We start from the raw sequence: 21,951 nt of genomic DNA, 5'->3' as shown, positions 1-21,951 counted from the left end.
CCATTAGAGGTGCAACACTTGGGGCACTAGGCTTTCAGAAGTCAAGATCAAGAAGGATTGTGATTGTTATTGCTACATAATAATCAAGGTAATGTTTCTAACCCTAATCATATGTCAATTTCGAATTATATGCTAGTTCATAGGGTCTATTGCTTTGGTATTCAATGTTTTATGTTCAATTTAGAAAAAACCTAGATCAAAGCAACTAGGGTTGCATGTACACCATAGGAATGATGTTATGCTCATAACCCATCACACCAAAGGCTCATAAAAATCTAAACTTTATAGACATGCATGTCTCATGTATGTCCTTTACCCAAGCTAGGTCAAAGAGGTGAAAATATGACCAAAAACTCATACAAAGTTCACAAACCACATCCAACTCTGAGATCCATAATATATGACGATATTGGGACTTAGAATGACCATAAAGTTGCTAAGTTTATTCTATCCACTCACTCTAAACAAAACCATGGACCAAAATGGGCTGAAACAACCAATATCTAAGAGAACAAACCATAAAGATGAAAGCTTGAATCCTTACAAATGGTCCAGAAAATGATCTCAAAGATGGGGATATGTTGATCCTTGCACCAAATCTTCTTCTTCCTTTAAAGTTCACCAAAACACCAAGGATAAGCTCAAATATAGGAGAGAGATGATTAGGGTTTCTTCAAGGTTCTTGGAGGTGATGGAGGCTGAGGATGGAGGAAACCCTAGCCATAACTTCCTTTAAATAGGGCCTTAAGCCCAAAATTTAGGGTTTGCTAAAAAACAGTCGCCACCTCGTGGCTAATATATTGCCACATCGTGGCGATTATTTGAGATGCATGATTCTATCGGGTCACGCCACATCGTGGTGACACCTCACCCACGTCGTGACCATCCAATATTTTAACTTTATTTAGAAAATGTAACATCTGGAAAATCAGATGTTACAATCTTTCTAACCCTTGTAATTAGATCTTTGGTTATTAGTTCTATCTTTGTAAAATGTATTCTTAAAACTCTCAATCCATTTCCAATAACATAGAGAAGTCCTCGATTACAACTTGGACTCCGCTAAAAGAGGTAGATTTGGTTCGCGTATAGGTTGATATATTGGGCAATCCTTTATTAGGAAACCATTTGGTTAACTTTGTGGAGGAAAGTTACCACACGTTTCCTCAACGAAATACATAAAAGTTACCACATGTTTAAATTTTCTTTCTAGACCCGATTGTAGGTTTGGAGACTATTAATTCGCCTATGGTTTGTTTGTAGTCTGAGATTAACCGGGGAAGCTGACTAAAGAGAAGATAAGTTGGTGATGTGGGTCGCTATCGGAGGTCGGAGGACTGGTGGTGACATAAAAAGATTACAGGCGGCGAATAAGGGAAAGGAGTCAAGAATGTATGTGTATTTCATGAGAAATCGGATCATGACTGGAATCTTCACAATGGTGGTGTTAAATATCATCCATGTTTGGAATTCATTCGGTCAAATTTGTACATAGGGTTAGAGGAAGAATTATGATTATATAAGTTAAAAATATTTTGATTCAGATGTTTATGGAGGCATTTGGTCTAGGGTTTGAGGAAGGTGACGGTAGAAAGAGAATACCTTTATTTATTTATTTTTATTCTTAATAAAAAAATGAAAAGAATATATAAAAATGAAAAGTAAAATAAATAAGTCTAAATTGCAAGTAAAAACACACGGACAAAAAATTAAAAGGGTTAAAAAGTCTTTTTCATAGCAAAAAGTCTTTTAATAGTCGTCGTGCTTATGTATGTTTTAGGAAACCATAGGGACCTATTGCATAATTTTATCAAAATTGTAAATAAAAACCAGAACCGGCAAAAACCATCCAACCTACAAACCCAAAATTAATAACCCACATTGAGATTTTCAAGTCTAAATTCATCAACCAATTTAACTAATTGGGTTAGGTTTGATAAAAAATATCAACTAATGTTGTATTATCTTTTCTTTTAAAAAGATGCAACCATAATTCTCATTTGTAAAACAATCCTATCCTATATACTTGTGAACTAACTCCTCTCACGATTGGTCAATCCTAAATTGTTGAGCTTGAATTATATAAATGGATCAGCCCATTTAACTAATAAATTATGTTGGGTTTAAAATTTCAATCCATTTAAATAAAATGGGTTTGGTTAAATTGGGTTTGGGTTTGGGTTTGGTTGATTTGTTCGAATCATTTAATAAACCCAATCAAATAGCTCTAGTAAAACCTAAAAACTCTATAGATTCCTGCAACTAAACCCTAGTTGTATCGCAAATTCGGATCCCAATGATGTCGCTTACAGTGAGAGTCGACGAGTTGGAATCGAGAATGAAATTAGTGCAAACGGAAATCGGTAATGTTCAATCAGAAATTGGATCGATGAAAGAAGATATGCAGAAGATGATGAAGCTATTCGAACTATTCGTCAGAAACGTGGGTAATGATCGTGAGATAAATCGTTTTACTGCAATTAAAGAAAGAAAACTAGATTTACCTAGTTTCGACGGAAAAGATCCGGAAGATTGGATCTTTAGAGCAGAACATCACTTTGATCTCAATCGTCTAACAAATGAAGAACGTATCGAAGCAGCGGTGGTAGCATTTGAAGGAGACGCAATTAGATGGTTTCAATGGGAGAGTAAGAGAAGTCCGATGATTCAATGGGAAGACATGAAACTCAAATTGTTGAAGCATTTCGGAATCACCGGTTCTGGTTCACTCTTTGAGCAATTTCTGGAAGTGAAACAGGAGGGAAATGTTGCTGATTATCGAAGGAAATTTGTGAATTTAGCTGCACCTTTAGATGATATATCTGAAGAGATGTTCTTGGGTCAGTTTATGAGTGGTTTACAACCGATGATCAAAGCTGAACTGAGGCTTTTTTCACCGGAAAACGTGTCTGATGCAATGGATATTGCAAGTAGAATTGAAGAGAAGAATAAATCCCTCGTAAGTGCTGGAAATTGGTTCCATGATGAGGAAGAAGTTGATCAAGGGGTTCTTGCTTATCTCCGTTTTCCTCCAAATTTGTAAGTTTAACATTCTTATTACAACATTGGATTTTGAAAATTCTATCCACTTACATCAATGTCATCCAAATTCAATGCACATTTTTCTGCTATAATTGGGTTGACTTTTCAAATTAGTTTCACTTGAATTTGATGATTTTGAAAGGTTTTTTCTTTGCAGCAATAACGATGAGGGCATACATATAAATGAACTTGAACAGAGGTTGAAAGTTTCTCATGACAAAATCATGTAAGCCCTCCTCTCTCTCTATCTCTCAATAACTTATTAAATGTGAAATTATTATTCGATAAGAGTAAAATGTAAGAATTAGCATCACACTTTCATTTATTTGTTTATTATTTTAGTATCATACTTTTGAAAACTACAATAAGCAGTTTTTCAAAGTATTTATTACATTTAGAACATTGGTTTATGACAGGGAATCACTAAGAAGACTTGAAGGTGAAGGCAAGATATATGCATCAATCGATTTATTCCACTACAAAGCAACAAGCAGCAATTGATGATATATATATATATATATATATATATATATATATATATATATATATATATATATATATATATATATATATATATATATAGTTTTGTACAGTTGATTTTTTTCTGCAACCGAAACTTATGTGAAAAAACTTGGTATCAAGTCCTAAGAAAACTATTTTTTTTTTTTCGTCTGAATATTTGGTGCAACTAGATTGGATTTGTTTGTTTTTTTATCTTTTGGTCTTTTTTGTTTTTTTCAGTTGATTGAAATAATAATTAAAATCTTAAGTTTATTGAATTTAAATCTATGAAAGAATAACGAATGCTTTGATTTTTCTGTAATATATAATAATGAAAAGCATTCTAGAATTTATATTTGACTGCCAATCAATTGGAGTTTTAGTGATGTTTTGCAATTTGTTACTTTTGAAACAAAAAAATTCAAAGGTTAATAATATTACACTTAGTTATTAAGTTGTTTTTTACCATTGAATAATGAAAATGATAGTTTTGGTCATTTTTGGCAATCAATTTTTTTGGTTTTGTGATTTGTATAATTACCTTTTTTTATCCATTAATCTCTTTTTTTCTTAATTAGTTTATTATAAGGTTATATGATAATTTCTTGTATCAAGTACTAAATTGTAATTATATAATACTATTATCTTTTATTTATGTAACTATATATGTAATAATTTCTAGGAAAAATAACAAAGTGTTGCACTTGTTGGCATTTGATCCTTTATCTTTTTTTTTGTCCTTATTATACCATTAAACTTGTTAATCCTGTTCACTAAGACCCTCGTGACCCGTTATCTGTTTTGCTGGTTTCCTTATTTTAAAACGTTTAATTAAGGATGACATGTCGTATTACATGGACTTAGAACACATTTCATTCCCGTTTCTCTTTCACCCCCTGTCTCCTTAAACTTAGGGTTCATAGTGAAATTGAAGACAACAGTTCAGCCGAAGATTACTGTTACGAAATTGAAGAGAACCGGTAAATGCGAGTGTTATAGTGAAGAAGATGGCCTTCAATTCCAGACAACATTAGTATTTGATAGTTTATGTACGTTATAATGGTTTGTCCGCACCAAAACTGTTAGTATACTTAAACGTAGTTGTTGTTTCAATCTGTGATGTCGATTTTGGTGCAATGGATCTTAAAGAGTTTATTTTGTTCCTTGAAAAGTTGATTGAATGTAGTTTCTGATAATGTATATTACCACACTAGAAATGAACCATTGGCAGAGGGTTTTAAGAGAATTGGGAATGGTGTTGACTGCTTTGAGTTTATTGATAAGGGCTATAGTGATGAAAATGGTCTAAGAATGAATGTGCATATAGACCACGGAAATGAACTTGTACTTGATTGGGCTGATATTGAAGTAGTAGAAGATGATGAAGGGCATGATTCTGAGCAAGACCCAGATGATGACAACGATTCACAACTTTTTGATGATATTCCATATGAGCATGAAGCAGATGATGAGATTCCTTCTCTGGACAAGACTAGTTGTGATGAATTTTTTCACCGGGTGTCAGGTATTTAGTTTTGTTTTGAGTTTAGCCATCTCGATGCTGCATTTGATGAAATCAGCTAGATTTGATGGCCAGGAAGACTAATTATTTCTCTTCCTCAGAAATAGTTTTTCGAAAGAAAGTGGCTCTTTCTCGGACTGGAGTGCTAAAACGAATTCCTTGTTTACCATTATATCATCATCATCTTCTTCTTCTTCAGTTGTTTCTTCTAATTGTTGGAATTCCGAGCTTGGCTTCAATCTAGTCATAGCAATTTCTCCTCCTCTTGCATCGGAAGGCCCGACTTTTGGTGCCATAAAAGAGTTGGCCTTGAGATCTCTGAGCTTATCAAATACATTATGAAAACTAACATTTACCATTTTGGTGAGGTTATCATAGGCATTGGTAGTTGGGGCTTGAGCTTGCACAGTTTTGAGGATATCTTTTAAGATAGAGAGGACCTCATTGAGCTTGTAATTCGGAATGTCCATAAAATGTTGGGTAGACCGAATAACTTGGATCAACACTTGCTGCATTATAAGATTCATGTCATCTTTAGCTCGGATATCCTTCTACAGGCGCATGATCTGCTTCTGATGACGAACATGGGTTTGCTTGATAAGTTCGTTTGTAGCAGACACCAAGTTATCATGGACTTTTAGCATTTTTGACATGGTCTCAATGTAAGTATCTAGATTTTTTTAAATATATGCGATCCGACTCCTCGAGGGAGTGTTTGAGATGCAGGGAGATGAGCTGATCCAACTGTTCTTCTCTTTCTTTAATCGAAGGGGTGGGAACTTTATCTCGGAAATGGATTTAAGGACTAAGTGAGTTATGAATCGAGAGCTTTAACCTGAGCATTCACAGTATGTACCTTTTTGTCGACATGATCAATCTTTTCCCGAATTTACAGAATAGTGACGGGATCTGCAATGAGATCCTTCATTGTATTTTCTTCTCTCTTCATCACTATCCTCACCACTATCATTAGGTTTACCTCCAACAACACCACCAACTAGAGGTGCTTTTACTTGATTCTCTTCTCCACTATCATCCAGGTCCATGTCATTAGAAGCCAAAGTCGATTTGGGATTTGGAGGAGGAAGCCTAGAGGAGCTGAAATTTTAAACTTGAAGGAAGCACATTAGTGATCTCGATATCTCATCTTTCAAACATCATCTCCACACATAAGTCTACATCACCATAAAGAGGATCATCTGAAACCGGAGTAGAGTCGAGAACATCTCCTATAGCTTCATTGTTGATACGATGAGGCTCATCCAAAAGAGTTTTATCGGGAACATCTACACTCGGTTCTTTACCAGCATCATCATTCCGAGGAGGCTCATCCGAATTTATTTTTGGATCGTGCACATCTACACTCAGAGTCTTTCCTGCAACAGTGGACGATGGATCATCCATGGGAGTGGGAACATCATCGGGAGTTATAAAAGTGGACGTGTTGATTTCATCACCAGCATCAGAAAGGAACAAATCAACATCAACATCCAACAGGAACTTGTATTCTCATGTAAAGATACCAGTAACTCTATTATGCATCCCAGTGATTGTATAGTTAAAAGTAATATTATATAAAAAATTATAATGTTATCTTTAAAAACAAAAATAATGTTTGTTGTTTTAAATAATTACAATCAAAGAAACTAAAATATTCATCAAATAAATTTTAAAAAAGTTAAATTTATTAAACCAAATTAAAATAATGAAGAGTTTCCAAATTCGTTATTTTAAATAACTTAAAACAAAAATAGTTAAAAGTAATATTATATACAAAAATTGTATCGTTGCCTTTAAAAACAAAAATAATGTTTGATATATTAAATAATTACAATAAAAGAATTTTAAAATCTTAAGCAAATAAACTTTTTAAATTAATTAATCATAACAACTATAAATATCATTAGACCATATATTATATTTAGTTTTATTCATGAGGAACCCATAGGTAGAGGTCATTGAGACAATTATGATTACAGAATTTAAAAAGATGTCTATATTATCATATAATTCAAAACAAAAAATGTTTGTACCAACTTATTATAAGATTTATTATGTAAGAGTTAACAACAACTTCATTGATATATTTAAAAAACATATATTTGTAAAGATTTCAAATATATTGTTGTATTCTGCGCAAAGCGCGGATATTCGCCTAATATACTTATAAAAGAGTCATTTTTACTTGCACCGGATGCATTTGAAACCTCCATAACTTTTCAATTTCTTTGTTATAATTATTATAAATTGGTTAATAATGTTAAACTAATGTAAAAACTAAATTCTAATCATAAATTAACTAATCACTACTAGAAAATGAGGCATCAGCGACGGAATCAGTGACGGAAAAAATCCCTAGCTAATTAGCGACGGATTTATAAGGGATCAACGACGAATGTCATTTTGTATGCCTAAAGCATAAATTTTAACATATTATCGTCGCTGATTTTTTTTACTTCCCTACCAAACATTTCGCTTCCCCCCTTTTTTCCCTCCCAATTATTTTCATTAACCCATTCTCCCTCCTAAATCGACGCTCACATCTCATGCTTGGTTCTGAAATCCAAAGTCCAAATCGACACCCATCTCCTAAATTGACCCTCACATCCCAAATTGAGTACCGATATTCATCTTCTTATCGTTCTTGAAACTCGATTCCAAGAGAAGAAGAAACCCTAGCCAAAACTCTCGATGCCACGACGGCCCTTCTTGCCGATAACGCTTCACCGTAGTAAGTTTCTAAGTCTTTGACTTCTTTTCTTTAGGTAATGTGTTCTTGATTTAATGGCTTATATTCTTGGGTTAATTTGTGGATTTTTTCTTCGGTTCTACTTTTAAATATGAGAAAAAGAAAATGAAAGAGAGAGAAACATAAACACGGGAGTAGCAGATAGATGACACCACCGTCTTTGATTCTTTCCGACCACTGCATCAATAGCCGAGGCTGATATCCATTGCACCACCGCCTGAGTCTCTCTCACCAAAATCCTGATTCCTCAACACCAAGGTTTTTCTCTCTCTATCTAACCATGTGTTTTTATTTCATAAGAACAAAAGTTGGAGATGTAGAGGAAGTGAAGAAGGAGATGAATTTAAGTAGTAAATGTTTTGCTAGTGTTGTAGATTTGGAACATGGAGATTACCTCCAGAAGAAATTTCATCACTTTCAAGTTTCAATGTTTAAGGTATATCGTAATTTTTGACTCTTTAGAAAATAAGATATATACTTATTTTAAGTTTGCATTCGTTGTTGTAGAATTATAATGTGGGAAATCTTGCTCATGTGTTATACAAAAAAAAAAAACTTGGCGAAAGATGTTGTAGGTAACTTCTATTGCTACTAGACAATGATGTATATGGGTGTTTGACAAGGTAAGAGTTTTTTGGTACAAGAAAAAGAAAAGGGCGTCTATCATACATGTTTTAGGTAACCAATTAACTATTTCCTGCAGCAGGCCTCAGTTGGTATGGATTTAATTGATTTTGACATACCCATTTCTTTCGCCTCTGTTATTAAACTACTTGGCATGGTTTTCATTTTGGCCTCAATGACATGACAAGTTCTTATTGCATCATCCAACTGTAAGTCAAATGCACAGGTAAGAAGTGATGAACCATCTATTAGGGTTTCAATGGCTTCTTATGCATGAACTTGATGAATTTATGTGATCTATGTTGGATTAGGTGTCTAAGCCCATAACTATAATTGGTATGTACTTGAATTGATAGCAGCACAGTCCTTTTGGGTTGCCCTCAACCTAGTAACTGGACAAGGAAATTATGAAAGGAGAGATATTAATTTATAAGATTAATAAATTAATATGTAAATGATTTATTAATATGTTAATGGATTAATATATTAATTAGAAATCATTATGTTTAATTAATAGTTAGCCAGAAATTAATCAGAATTAATTTTGGGGTTAAAAGAATTAATTATGAAGTGCAGGGACTAGTTTGCAATTAACTAATAGTTGAATGGAAGGATCCAGAACCTCATTGGATGGAGGTGGACGAAATCCATAGGGGAAACCCTAGAGATTTCGTCCAAGGGGTCCAAATAAGGCCTTTGGATATTGCTTAGGCCCTAAGCAAAGGATAACTAGGGTTTTCCCTAAACCCTAGATCCCTCAGCTATTTAAGGAGCCTCATGGCTCACATTTGAGGTCACTGATTTCTTGGGAAGAAACCCTAAGGCCGAAATTGCATACTCTCTCCATCCTCTCTCCTCCAAGTTTCCTTCTTGCTAGTTCTTGGGTGTGATTCCATTAGAGGCATTACATTTGTGGTGCTAAGCTTCCAAGAAGATCAAGATCAAGATCAAGAGGATTATCAATTGTTTGCTATAACAATTGAAAGGTATGTAACTCCTAAACCCTAGTTTGTTAATTTCGAAATTAGCCTCTCTCCTGTAGGGTTCTTGTTTTGCAATTCAAAGTTATATGTTCAATAGTTAAAACATAGATCCAAAGTAGGTTGCATGTGAACTTAGAAATTGTTTTCTAGTTTATTTGTTTTACCTAAAACCCATCAGTGGTATCAGAGCCATTGTTTGTTTTAAATTGAATTGTTATAATTGTTGAATTGCAAATTAGGGTTTATAGCTATTAAACCCTAAAGGCCAAATTTTCGATTTCTAGGGTTTTGGATAAAAGGGTTTTTTCGAAAACCCTAGCCTCCAAAGAACCCTAATCGAAATTAGGGTTAGGGTTTTGAAAACCCTAGCCTCCTCCCTTGTAAATTTCGAAATTGCTAGAAGTTTTAGGGTTTCTTGTTTTGGATAATTGTTACTTAATTAGATTAATTGGATAACTTTCCTTACCCTATTTTTTGAAATTTAGAGGGATAAGGATTAGGATTAAATTAATTGATTAATTTAATTAGATAATCCTTACAAGATTTAATAATTTGATTAATAGTTAATTAAAAGATAAATATTAAATCTAGTTAATTGGTTTATTTAAATTTAAATTTAATAGTTTGAATTTCGAAATTTATATAAACCCTTGAAGTTTTAAAATGTTTTAAAACACACCCTATATATGTATTATGATTAAAAGTTTAATATTATATATGTATAAGAATATGGTCAGTCAAATCGCTAGTATGCCTCATTCACGAAGCTAATCTATAAGGGGGGTATAAGGAAACTGCCTATAAAATGGTAGTTGAATGGGTGTCCACTCTCACCCACCGCTTCCTTGATTAGTGGAGGGTCGTTAGCAGAACGAATTTGATAGGACAACTACTTCTCATTAAAAGTATAATGACATTAAAGAAAGTACTAGAACATTATTTTTAAAATCCCAACTCTAGTTACTTTAGGAAAAATGTGAAAAGTATGTTAATCCATGAAATTGCACATTATGCTTTATTGGTCGTTAGTGGAGCGTGTGTGGTTAACCAGCACACTAAAGGGCACTAATAAAGAGTAGTAATGGGTATCTCATAATTGTCATTTTGATGGAGCGTGTGTGGTTTACCAGCACATCAATAGTTAATGATAAAGACAATGAGGTTACCAAGCACATTTGCATGGTTATTCACATCTTGTTTGTGATCCTTGGCATCCCAGTCACAAATAGAAGAGCATAATCTGAGATTAAAACATGCCATTGAATAGTTTCAATGTATCTCAAAAGAATTAGGAATTTCACTTCGTTTGTTTCGTCTAATGGTGGAATTGGTGAATCATCATTCACCTACCTTTATGAAATTTACACTTGGATCTCGGCATCCCATTTCTAAGTTGTGAATCTTCATAGTTGGATCCTAACCTTGATATTTTATCTTTGGGTTATTATATTGAGGTATCTTGAAATCTAACTAAAACTTTCTTTCTTTTCAGATGTCTACTCCTGGAAACACTTCTGCTTCATCCTCCTCCAACCAGAACTTCTCTTTGCTCAATATCTGCTCCAAAGTCGTTATGGATGGCTCAAACTATAACGATTGGATGCGCAACATCAAGATGGCTCTTCGTTTTGAGACCAAAGAATATGTTCTTGAAAAGGAGCTCAAAGAGCTTGATGAGTCTGAAGCTACTCCTGAAGATCTTACTGCCTACAAGAAACATTACGATGATGCTACCAAAGTGGCGTGCATCATGGTGGCAACCATGTCCCCAGAACTGCAGAGGTACTATGAGGACTACTGGCCTTTCGAGATGAACAAGGACCTTATGGAAAAGTACCATAAGCGAGCTCGTTAAGAAAAGTTTGAAGTAGTCAAGTCACTCATGGCTTGCAAGATGAAAGAAGGGGAATCGGTTGTGTCACATGTGCAAAGAATGCAACGCTACATAGAGCGTTTGGTCAAGCTCAACATTCACTTTGATGAGGAATTGGCCATTGACATGGTCTTGAACTCACTACCTGATTGTTATGGTCAGTTTATTCTAACTTACCATTTGAACAATACTGAGCAGACCTTGGCCCAATTGCACAACTTGTTGCAGACAGCTGAGGCAGGAATGAAGGGTAAAAGTATACCCTCCACGCCTACAAGTGCCCCTGTATTGGCTATTGGATAGGGAAAGGGGAAAAATAGGAAAGGTCCTCCCAAGCAAAACTGGAAGAGCAAGGCTCAAGCTGGGTCGTCTAGTAATGGCCCAAAGGCTAAGCCCAATGGTTCCACTCCCCATGTTTCTGATCCAAAAGAAGCCGTTTGCTTTTACTGCAATCAAAAGGGGCATTGGAAGAGATCTTGCCCACAATATCTGCAAGATATCAAGGATGGCAAAGTGAAGCCATCTTCGGCAGGTATTTACACTATTTCTGCTAATAACTCATTATCTTCTCGTTCATGGGTCCTTGATGCAGGATGTGGTTTTCATATCTGTTCTGATTTGCACGGACTAAAGGAAAGTGAGGAGATAGAGCGAGGAAGGATAAACTTGATCATGGGAAACAGAAAGTCTTCACCAGTGACCAAGATCGGAGTTTATCAGCTTCTGCTTAGCAATGATGTTAGATTAGATTTAATAAATTGTTGCTATTCGTCTGAGATGACGAGAAACATTATTTCATTTCATGCATTGTTCAGATAAGGTTTCAAATATTCTTTTAATGATTTGAATGGTTCAATTTCTGTTTATAAGAATGGTGTTTTTATGTTTGAAGCTTTACCTTGTAATGGTGTGTATGAAGCAGTGACTTGTGTTGATAGCTTAGGAAATAGTGTACTTAATATTGACTTGTCTAATAGTGTAGACAAGGCATGCTTGTGGCATTGTCGTCTTGGACACATTAACAAGAAACACATAGCCCAACTCCAAAAGGATGGAGTGTTGGAATCATTTGACCTAAAATCAGATGATATGTGTGAATCTTGTCTTTTGGGAAAGATGACAAAATCACCATTCACAGGGTCTTGTGAAAGAGGTGAAGGTATGTTGGATCTCATACACACAGATGTGTGTGGGCCCTTCAGATCAACTACAAGAGATGCTAATCGATTCTATGTGACTTTCACTGACGATTATAGCAGATATGGATATATCTACTTGATCAAGCATAAGTCAGAAACTTTTGAAAAGTTCAAAGCGTTTAAGCATGAAGTCGAAAATCAATTGGGCAGAAAGATAAAGATACTTAGATCCGATAGAGGCGGGGAGTATCTTAGTATCGAGTTTAACGACTATCTGAAAGAATGTGGGATAGTCTCACAATTGACTCCTCCTAGGACACCACAGTTAAATGGTGTAGCTGAGAGGCGTAATCGAACCTTGTTAGACATGGTTCGTTCTATTATGAGTCGGGCTTCTCTTCCCATTCACTTCTGGGGGTATGCCTTAGAGACAGCCACCCACATCCTCAATCTTGTCCCTACAAAGAAGGTTGCCAAAACACCTCATGAAATGTGGACAGGGAAAGTTCCCTCGTTAGCACATATTAAAGTCTGGGGTTGTGAAGCTTTCGTAAGACGAGAGACTCACGACAAGCTAGCAGCTAGAAGTGAGAAATGTGTTTTCATTGGTTACCCAAAGCAGTCTTTTGGATATTTGTTCTACATGCCTAGTGAGAACGTGGTCTTTGTAGCACGAAGAGGAGTATTTATTGAAAGAGAGCTCATATTCAAAGAGGACTGTGGGAGCACTATTGACCTTGAAGAAATTCAAGAGTCAGCCAATGAAGGAACCTTAGATGACACTAGCACTCAACCAGAGGAAACAGTTCATGTTGAACCAATCGATAACTCATTACCTCTTAAAAGATCCACTAGGGTGAGTGTGCCACCTGAGTTGTATGGTTTTCATATTACTTCAGATGGTGACACATTCATAAGTGATAGAACACTGGTAAACTTAGATGAACCAGTCACTTATAAGGAAGCAATGGCAGGCCCAGAGGCTTCCAAGTGGAAAGAGGCAATGGACAGCGAGATTAAGTCCATGTATGACAACCAAGTTTGGAATTTGGTTGATAGTGCACCAGGTCGTAAGACAGTTGGGTGCAAATGGATCTTCAAGAAGAAGACAGACATGGATGGAAATGTGCACACATTCAAGGCTCGACTGGTTGCAAAAGGTTTCACTCAAACCCCAGGGGTTGACTATGATGAGACCTTCTCGCCAGTGGCTAAGATTAAATCTATTAGGATATTGCTCGCCATAGCTGCCTTTCATGATTATGAAATCTGGCAGATGGATGTCAAAACTGCTTTCCTTAATGGGAAGTTGGCTGAAGATGTTTACATGAGTCAGCCAGAGGGTTTTGTTGATGCAAAGTTCCCCAATAGAGTGTGCAAGCTTGAGAAATCCATTTATGGATTGAAACAAGCATCTCGCAGTTGGAATCTTTGCTTCCATGAGAAAGTCAAAGAGTTTGGTTTCTCTAGAAGTGAAGATGAGTTTTGTGTATATATCAAGGCTAGTAGGAGTATAGTAACTTTTCTGGTGTTGTATGTCGATGACATATTACTCATTGGTAACGATGTTCCAACCTTGAAAGAAGTTAAGTCTTGGCTTGGAAAGTGTTTTGCCATGAAAGACCTTGGAGAAGCTGCCTATATTTTTGGGATTAGAATATTGAGAGATAGAAAGAAGAGACTAATTGGACTTAGTCAGAGCACATACTTGGATAAGGTACTAAAGAGGTTTAATATGGAAAATTCCAAGAAGGGAGAGCTACCTATCCAGAGCAATACGAAATTGAGTAAGACTCAATGCCCGAGTACAGATGTTGAAATAAATGACATGAGTCGTGTACCTTATGCTTCCGTTGTCGGATCGATCATGTACGCTATGACATGTACTCGCCCTGATGTGGCATTTGCTTTGAGCATGGTCAGTCGCTACCAGGGAAACCCAGGTAGAGCTCATTGGATAGCAGTTAAGAATATACTCAAGTATTTGCAAAGGACAAAGGACTGGGTCCTTGTGCTTGGTGGCAGTGATACTTTGAGAGTAGATGGTTCCAGTGATGCCAGCTTTCAGACGGATAGAGATAACTTCCGTTCTCAGTCGGGCTGGGTGTTTTTACTGAATGGAGGAGCAGTTACTTGGAAGAGTTCCAAGCAAAATACGGTGGCTGATTCTACTTGTGAATCAGAGTACATAGCAGCAAGTGAAGCGTCGAAAGAAGTAGCTTGGTTGAGGAACTTCATCGGGGATCTCGGAGTTGTTCCAACCATCCAGGAGCCTATGGAACTGTTCTGCGATAATGAAGGAGCGGTTGCCTTGACAAAGGAACCGAGAGATCATGGTAAGACCAGACATATCGACAGAAAGTACCATTTCATCAGACATAGAGTTGAAGAAGGCCATCTTATAGTAAAGAGGGTGTCATCTGAAGATAACCCAGCAGATCCCCTCACAAAGGGTCTGAGTAGGGCTAAGCATATTCAGCATGCTCGGAGCATAGGACTGAAAGATGATATTAGTTTTAGTAGTTAGATTAGTTTTATTCTGAAACTTGTAACAAAGTAAATGTAATTGACTTTTGGTGATTAAATAATAAAGTATTATTTATAAGTTTGGTTTCTGCCTTTTGTCAATTGTTTATTATTGTGTTTCATTTTTGCATGTTTTACTTCCCGAATAATAAGATTATTCAAACTCCACAGTCACTCATACTTTTGGAAGTAAGTAGTGAATTAAGACTGTCATGAACTGGATTGTAGATTGTCTAAGGATAGACATGTCAATAGAATTGCTGCAACGTTCATGAGTACTCAGAAATTGAGATTTGAGTACTGGATAAACCCTCGCTCAGAGTATCACTTCATGGAATTCATCACGAGTAATACTGAGACGATAATATCTTATAATCTTGAAACGAAGATATATGAGTTGCAATTTACAAGTCGGTCATGCATTGGTGATACGAAAACGCATCAGTAACTTGGTGTTATAAAACGTATTGTCATGTATAATTTGATGAGTAAAAGATACAAGCATATGAGTCAACGTTTATTCGTTCCTTTTGCCCTAATAGGAAAAGCGATATCCGTGGGCCCCTCGATGATTTGGTGTTGACTTATGTGCTAGGCCCAGCCAGGACTAGATTGATGTGTTCGATTAGAAGTCCTACATCATCACAAATCAAAAATCGGGAAACATAGATTCTGGACAAAGAGATTGATTACATTCCATGTCTTATGTCTAGGGATATCTAGCAGAACGAAGGATTATATGATCACTTATCTTAGGACACGTAACTGACTGGGTCAGAGTTCGGCAGCAGCTTCTTGGAAGCTACAATTTGCTGGTCAAATTTAGAAGGCATACTAGCAATTATAGTTACAGACTTATCCAAGTGGGAGACTGTTGGATTAGGTGTCTAAGCCCATAACTATAATTGGTATGTACTTGAATTGATAGCAGCACAGTCCTTTTGGGTTGCCCTCAACCTAGCAACTGGACAAGGAAATTATGAAAGGAGAGATATTAATTTATAAGATTAATAAATTAATATGTAAATGATTTATTAATATGTTAATGGATTAATATATTAATTAGAAATCATTATGTTTAATTAATAGTTAGCCAGAAATTAATCAGAATTAATTTTGGGGTTAAAAGAATTAATTATAAAGTGCAGGGACTAGTTTGCAATTAACTAATAGTTGAATGGAAGGATCCAGAACCTCCTTGGATGGAGGTGGACGAAATCCATAGGGGAAACCCTAGAGATTTCGTCCAAGGGGTCCAAATAAGGCCTTTGGATCTTGCTTAGGCCCTAAGCAAAGGATAACTAGGGTTTTCCCTAAACCCTAGATCCCTCAGCTATTTAAGGAGCCTCCTGGCTCACATTTGAGGTCACTGATTTCTTGGGAAGAAACCCTAAGGCCGAAATTGCATACTCTCTCCATCCTCTCTCCTCCAAGTTTCCTTCTTGCTAGTTCTTGGGTGTGATTCCATTAGAGGCATTACATTTGTGGTGCTAAGCTTCCAAGAAGATCAAGATCAAGATCAAGAGGATTATCAATTGTTTGCTATAACAATTGAAAGGTATGTAACTCCTAAACCCTAGTTTGTTAATTTCGAAATTAGCCTCTCTCCTCTAGGGTTCTTGTTTTGCAATTCAAAGTTATATGTTCAATAGTTAAAACATAGATCCAAAGTAGGTTGCATGTGAACTTAGGAATTGTTTTCTAGTTTATTTGTTTTACCTAAAACCCATCAATCTATACATGTTGTTGCTGGTGGTGGACGTCACACAAGTATTCATTAGTAATCATTTGTAATTTTGTTTTGAAAGTTAGTTCAAATTATTTCTAATATTTTAGAAAAGTTACAACCTTTGATCTAGTAACATAAATAAAGAACATGTTGAACTAGTAATTAATTGAATATGTATTGTTTATTAATGTTAAAACAGAAAAGATCTTGTGGAGTCAAAGTTAAAAATATTCACTTATAATTATTAAAAGGCAAAAAATGATTGTTTTACTTTGGCGATATGACTACATTCGAATAATGTCAACTATACCCTTAAAATCAATTTTACATCAGACCTCTAGTGACAAAAAATGATTGTTTCTAGACCTATAGTGACAAAAGAAACTGACAATTATACCCTTGAAAGTATTTTGTTGTTAATTATTGCTAATTTTTTTATTAAGATGAATATACGATTGCTATTAATTGTTGCTAGATTTTTTCCAAGTTTAAATTATGTTGCTATTATTCATTTTATGTAGTTTTGTTTTCAATTTGAAACTATTTTGCTATTAGTTGAATGATATGATTTGATGTTTAATTAGGTGTCAAATTGGTTATTTTTGCTTTGTAGGTTATTGTTGATCGTACTCGTGATGAGATGAAGGAATCGCTTAAGGAGGAACGTGAAGAATTGTAGACAAAAAAACAAGAAATAGCCAAGATTACCCATCTAACTATACTTCGACACTTTTGATTTTTGTGATTTGGTTTCGATTCTTTAAAATCGAATATGAATTTTTATTTTTCTAATCAGATATTAATATCTATTTTGGAAGTTGAATGTTAATGTTTTGTTTTTGGGTTACAACATTTAAATTACATTTGTGAATTCTTGTATGGAATAGCAACAGATTCGACACCTACTAGACCATTGTTAAAACAGAAAAATTGTTCATTTACTTATAATCAGCGACAGATTAGCGACGGACATTAGCGACATATTAACAATGGTATTTTGAGGTTTCCTTAGTGATTTGTGTCATCGCTAATCCGTCGCTAAATTCGTAACTAATCTGTCGCTGTCTATTAGCGACAAGGGTTTTTCGACTGACAATTTCGACTGACAACATATTCGTAACTAATCTGTCTGTCGCTGATACCTCAAATTATAGTAGTGAATTAAACAACAATATGAAAATATTATATTTCACTTTTATTTATAAAATTATGAATTTAACTTTTTAACATATTATAGTTAACTTATTAGTTTAAATATGTTGTCTTATGTGAACAATTGTCATTTTAAAGTCACAACTTTTTTATAATTTATGATTTTATGTCAAACAGTAAAATTATAAATTTCAATATAATGTTAAATTGTTAACTTAAATCAAAATTTTCAGTTAAACTTAAAAAAAATCGAGAGACTATTTTATAAATAGTCAAAAGTTATAAATTATAGTGTTAAACCTAATTTATAATCACAAATTAAGAAAAAACCATGCATGAAACTATTTTTTATAATTATTAACAATTTTTCAAATAAATAGTTTAAAAATATGTTACAATAAGAATAATTAAAAGTACGATTATATTAAAAATTATAATGTTTTATTAAAATGACTAAGATGCATTTTTATTTTTATTTTACAGTTTTAATACTTATTTTTATATTTTATTAATTAAAAAATAACAAGGATACCGACGACCAAACCCAAAAAAGATATATTATATTTTATTAATTAAAATAAAGTATAAAAAATAAAAAATAAAAATTAAAAAGATATTTTAGTGTTTTTAGTTTTCGAACCCAAAAAAAAAAAAACTCAATCCAAAAAAAAAAAAATCAGGTTTTGACAAAACCTAAAAAATAAATACCACACGACCATTTTACAGTTTTGTCTTGGACTTTCATCTTTGACCCATTGAATAAACCACTAAAATACTCTACTAAAAACTCAAAACAGTCCAACCCTCGCTTAGTCTATAGATTCCTGCAATTAAACCCTAGTAGTATCGTAAGTTCAGATCCCAATGATGTCGCCTACACTGGGTTCAAGAGTCCACAAGTTGGAATCGAGAATGGGAATAATGCAAACGGAAATCGGCAATATTCAATCAGAATTTGGATCGATGAAAGAAGATATGCAGAAGATAATGAAGCGATTGAAAGTGTTGGTCAGAAACGTGGGTGATGATCGTCAGGTAAATATCATTTTACTGCAAATAAAAAAAGAAAACTAGATTTACCTACTTTCGACGGAAAAGATCCGGAGGATTGGATCCTTAGAGCAGAACATCACTTTTCTCTCAATCATCTAACAAATGAAGAACGTATCGAAGCAGCGGTGGTAGCTTTTAAAGGTGACGCAATTAGATGGTTTCAATGGGAGAATAAGAAAAGTCCGATGATTCAATGGGAAGACATGAAACTCAAATTGTTGAAGCATTTTGGAATCACCGGTCATGGTTCACTCTTTGAGAAATTTCTCGAACTGAAACAGGAGGGCACTGTTGCTGATTATCGCAGGAAGTTTGTGAATTTAGCTGCACCTTTAGAAGGTATATCCGAAGAGGTGTTCTTGAGTCAGTTTATGAATGGTTTACAACCGATGATCAAAGATGAAGTGAGGCTTTTTTCACCCACAAACGTGTCTGATGCAATGGATATTGCATGTAGAATTGAAGAGAAGAATAATAACCTCAAAAGTGATGGAAATGCGTTCGATAATCAGGAAGAAGTTGATGAAGGGGTTCTTGCTTATCTCCGGTTTCCTCCAAATTAGTAAGTTTAATTGCCTTGAAACACAAAGCTTTTAGTAGTTTGATTGTATTATAGGACAATGTTATAATTAAATGCAAGAAATATCAGTGGACTTTATTTGGTTAGTATAACATAATGTATACTATGTTTGGGATATAATTTGATCATTTTGAAATGTTTTTTCTTTGTAGTGTTATTGAAAAGGGCATACATATAAATGAACTTGCACAGAAGCTGAAACTTTCTCATGATAAACTCATGTAAGCCCTCCTCCTCCTCCTCTATCTATAACTATAAAATGTGAAATTATAATTTGTTAAGAGTAAAACACAAGAAATACCGTCACACTTTCATTTATTTGTTTATTTGTTTATTATATTAGCATGTTGCTATTTCTTACATTTGGTTTACGACAGGGAATCAATAACAAGACTTGAAATTGAAGGCAAGATATATTCATCAATTGATGAGTTCCACTACAAACCAACAATTAGCAGTTGATGATACAAAACTATATATCTCATAATTTTATTAATGGTTTTGTTTGATTGGTAGGAAATTAGGAATGTGATGGATTTATGGTAAAAGATTTGCTACCATTGCTTTATACAGTTAACTTTTTTTTTTCTGCAACCATAACTTATCAAAATTTTTGGTATCAAGTTCCAAGAAAACAATTTTTTTTTTCTGAATATTTGGTTCAACCAGATTGGGTTTTTTTGTTTTGTGATCTTTAGTCTTTTTCTTTTTGTTTTTCAGTTGATAGAAATAGCAATTAAAATCTTTAGTTTATTGAATTTAAATCCATGGAAGAATAAAGAATGTTTTGATTTTTTGTAATATATAATAATGAAAATCATTCTAGAATTTATATTTGTAGCCAATTAATTGGAGTTTTACTGATGTTTTGCATTTTGTTACTTTTCAAACAAAAAAAATTCAAATGTTTATAATATTACATATAGTTGTTAAATTGTTTTTTAGCTATGAAAGTGATAAGTTTTGGTCATTTTTGGCAATAAGTTGTTATTTTTGGTTTTATGTTTTGTATAATTAACTTGTTTTATAATAGTATTTTCTTTCTTAATCCGTTTATTATATTAAATGTTCTATAAGGTCAGAATATTTTCTGGTATCAAGTATTAAATCCTCCCTAATAAATGAAAATAATTTTGACACATGTCATTCTTTCATACATTATACGTCATTTTGTCATAATTTTGAGATATTTACTTTCCACTTTTCATTTACTTCATTTTTTATTTTTCAATATATCATTAATTTAGTTTTCATAAATTAAACATACAATAATGACTATATAAATTTCAAATTTTAATTTTCAAACTTCAATTTCAATTTTAAATAAATTTACAGTTTAAACCTTCGTATTTAACATTTTGTTATAATTAACACGTTTAGTACACAAGTTTGACAACTAAACACAAAATTTTAATTTATTTATTTTTTGCATATTTTTATTTTATTTTTTTTCTCAAAAGTTTTATTTATTTCAACTTTTACATTCAAAGAAACTTCCCGTTTAATCATTCGTATTGAATATTTTGTTTTAATCAACCTGTATAATATATGAGTCTCACAACTAATTATAATCATACAACACTATCGTCTTTTATTTATGTAACTATATATATATATATATATATATATATATATATATATATATATATATATATATATATATATACAATTCTGTTATCTTTTATATTTTTGACAAAGGACCCTCCTTTTTATTTAGTTTTTTGTAACTCGAAAATAACAATCTAAATGAAAAGACTTTATAAATGTATGTAGTCTTTCAACCCTATGAATATATTTGTTGATATATAATTAATTTCACTGACGATTTTGATTCGTTATTGTTTAAACTTTTTAATTGCTCAAACTGTTTCATAGTGAAGATTGAAATACAACTCAATGAGACCATCATTAACCTTTTCGTTTTGATAATGAAACGAGTTTTTAAACCAAGTCTCCTTAGAACATCTTAGGAGTTTTAGACTCAGTTTACAACTCATTTTGTCAAAGAACACTTACTCATCATTTGTACGGACTTTATGTCACAGGATCACCTGGTCGCTTGGATTTTGCCTTATGATTTTCGAGGTGGCTTTCACATTCTCTAGTGAGATAGGATCACCTAGCCACTGGTTGAATATCGATATTATAAGTTTTTGAATTGGATAAAACATACCTTACAATCTTCTATATGATGTTTTAAAGAACTATGTCTTTTTTTAATATTTTTGGAATTATGCTCACTACAACAAATGTGTGTATATATATATATATATATATATATATATATATATATATATATATATATATATATATATATATAGGATATATTTCCAATCAAACAAGTAGATAAAATACTTTTGTTAGACTAAGGACGAAAAGGTTAGTACTTATCTAAAAGGTATAGAGTTATGGAGCTTATGCAAGACACAAGTTTAACTCATTCTAACATCTACTAATTACATTTATGTAGAATATCGT

At 33.6% G+C, this 21,951-nt stretch overlaps 1 protein-coding gene across 2 annotated transcripts; it reads left to right on the top strand.

The window, feature by feature from the left end:
• The first annotated feature begins 2,226 nt into the window (after positions 1 to 2,226).
• LOC145162994 (uncharacterized) lies at positions 2,227 to 3,815 on the top strand. Of its 2 annotated transcripts, none has more exons than XM_079081938.1 (3): positions 2,227 to 3,039; positions 3,185 to 3,268; positions 3,459 to 3,815. In XM_079081938.1, exons 1-3 carry the CDS (start codon positions 2,297 to 2,299, stop codon positions 3,541 to 3,543), a joined length of 912 nt encoding a protein of 303 aa, XP_078938064.1. In that variant the 5' UTR covers positions 2,227 to 2,296; the 3' UTR covers positions 3,544 to 3,815. The 2 variants fall into 2 exon arrangements, with proteins under 2 accessions (XP_078938064.1, XP_078938069.1); XM_079081943.1 differs by having other exon boundaries at positions 2,228 to 3,039; positions 3,200 to 3,268.
• Positions 3,816 to 21,951: the final 18,136 nt, after the last annotated feature.

Source organism: Lactuca virosa, chromosome 1, assembly GCF_052849685.1.
Source record: "Lactuca virosa cultivar CGN04683 chromosome 1, Lactuca_virosa_CGN04683_v6, whole genome shotgun sequence".
Classification (NCBI taxonomy): Eukaryota; Viridiplantae; Streptophyta; class Magnoliopsida; order Asterales; family Asteraceae; genus Lactuca; species Lactuca virosa.
This window is presented reverse-complemented; position numbering and strand designations above follow the sequence as displayed.

Excerpts from the sequence above, each read along its gene's own strand:
- LOC145162994 (XM_079081938.1), top strand. The coding sequence starts at position 2,297 with ATGATGTCGCTTACAGTGAGAGTCGACGAGTTGGAATCGAGAATGAAA. Across the intron at positions 3,040-3,184 it reads CTCCGTTTTCCTCCAAATTT|GTTTTTTCTTTGCAGCAATA; the intron begins GTAAGTTTAACA and ends TGATTTTGAAAG. Across the intron at positions 3,269-3,458 it reads GTTTCTCATGACAAAATCAT|GGAATCACTAAGAAGACTTG; the intron begins GTAAGCCCTCCT and ends GGTTTATGACAG.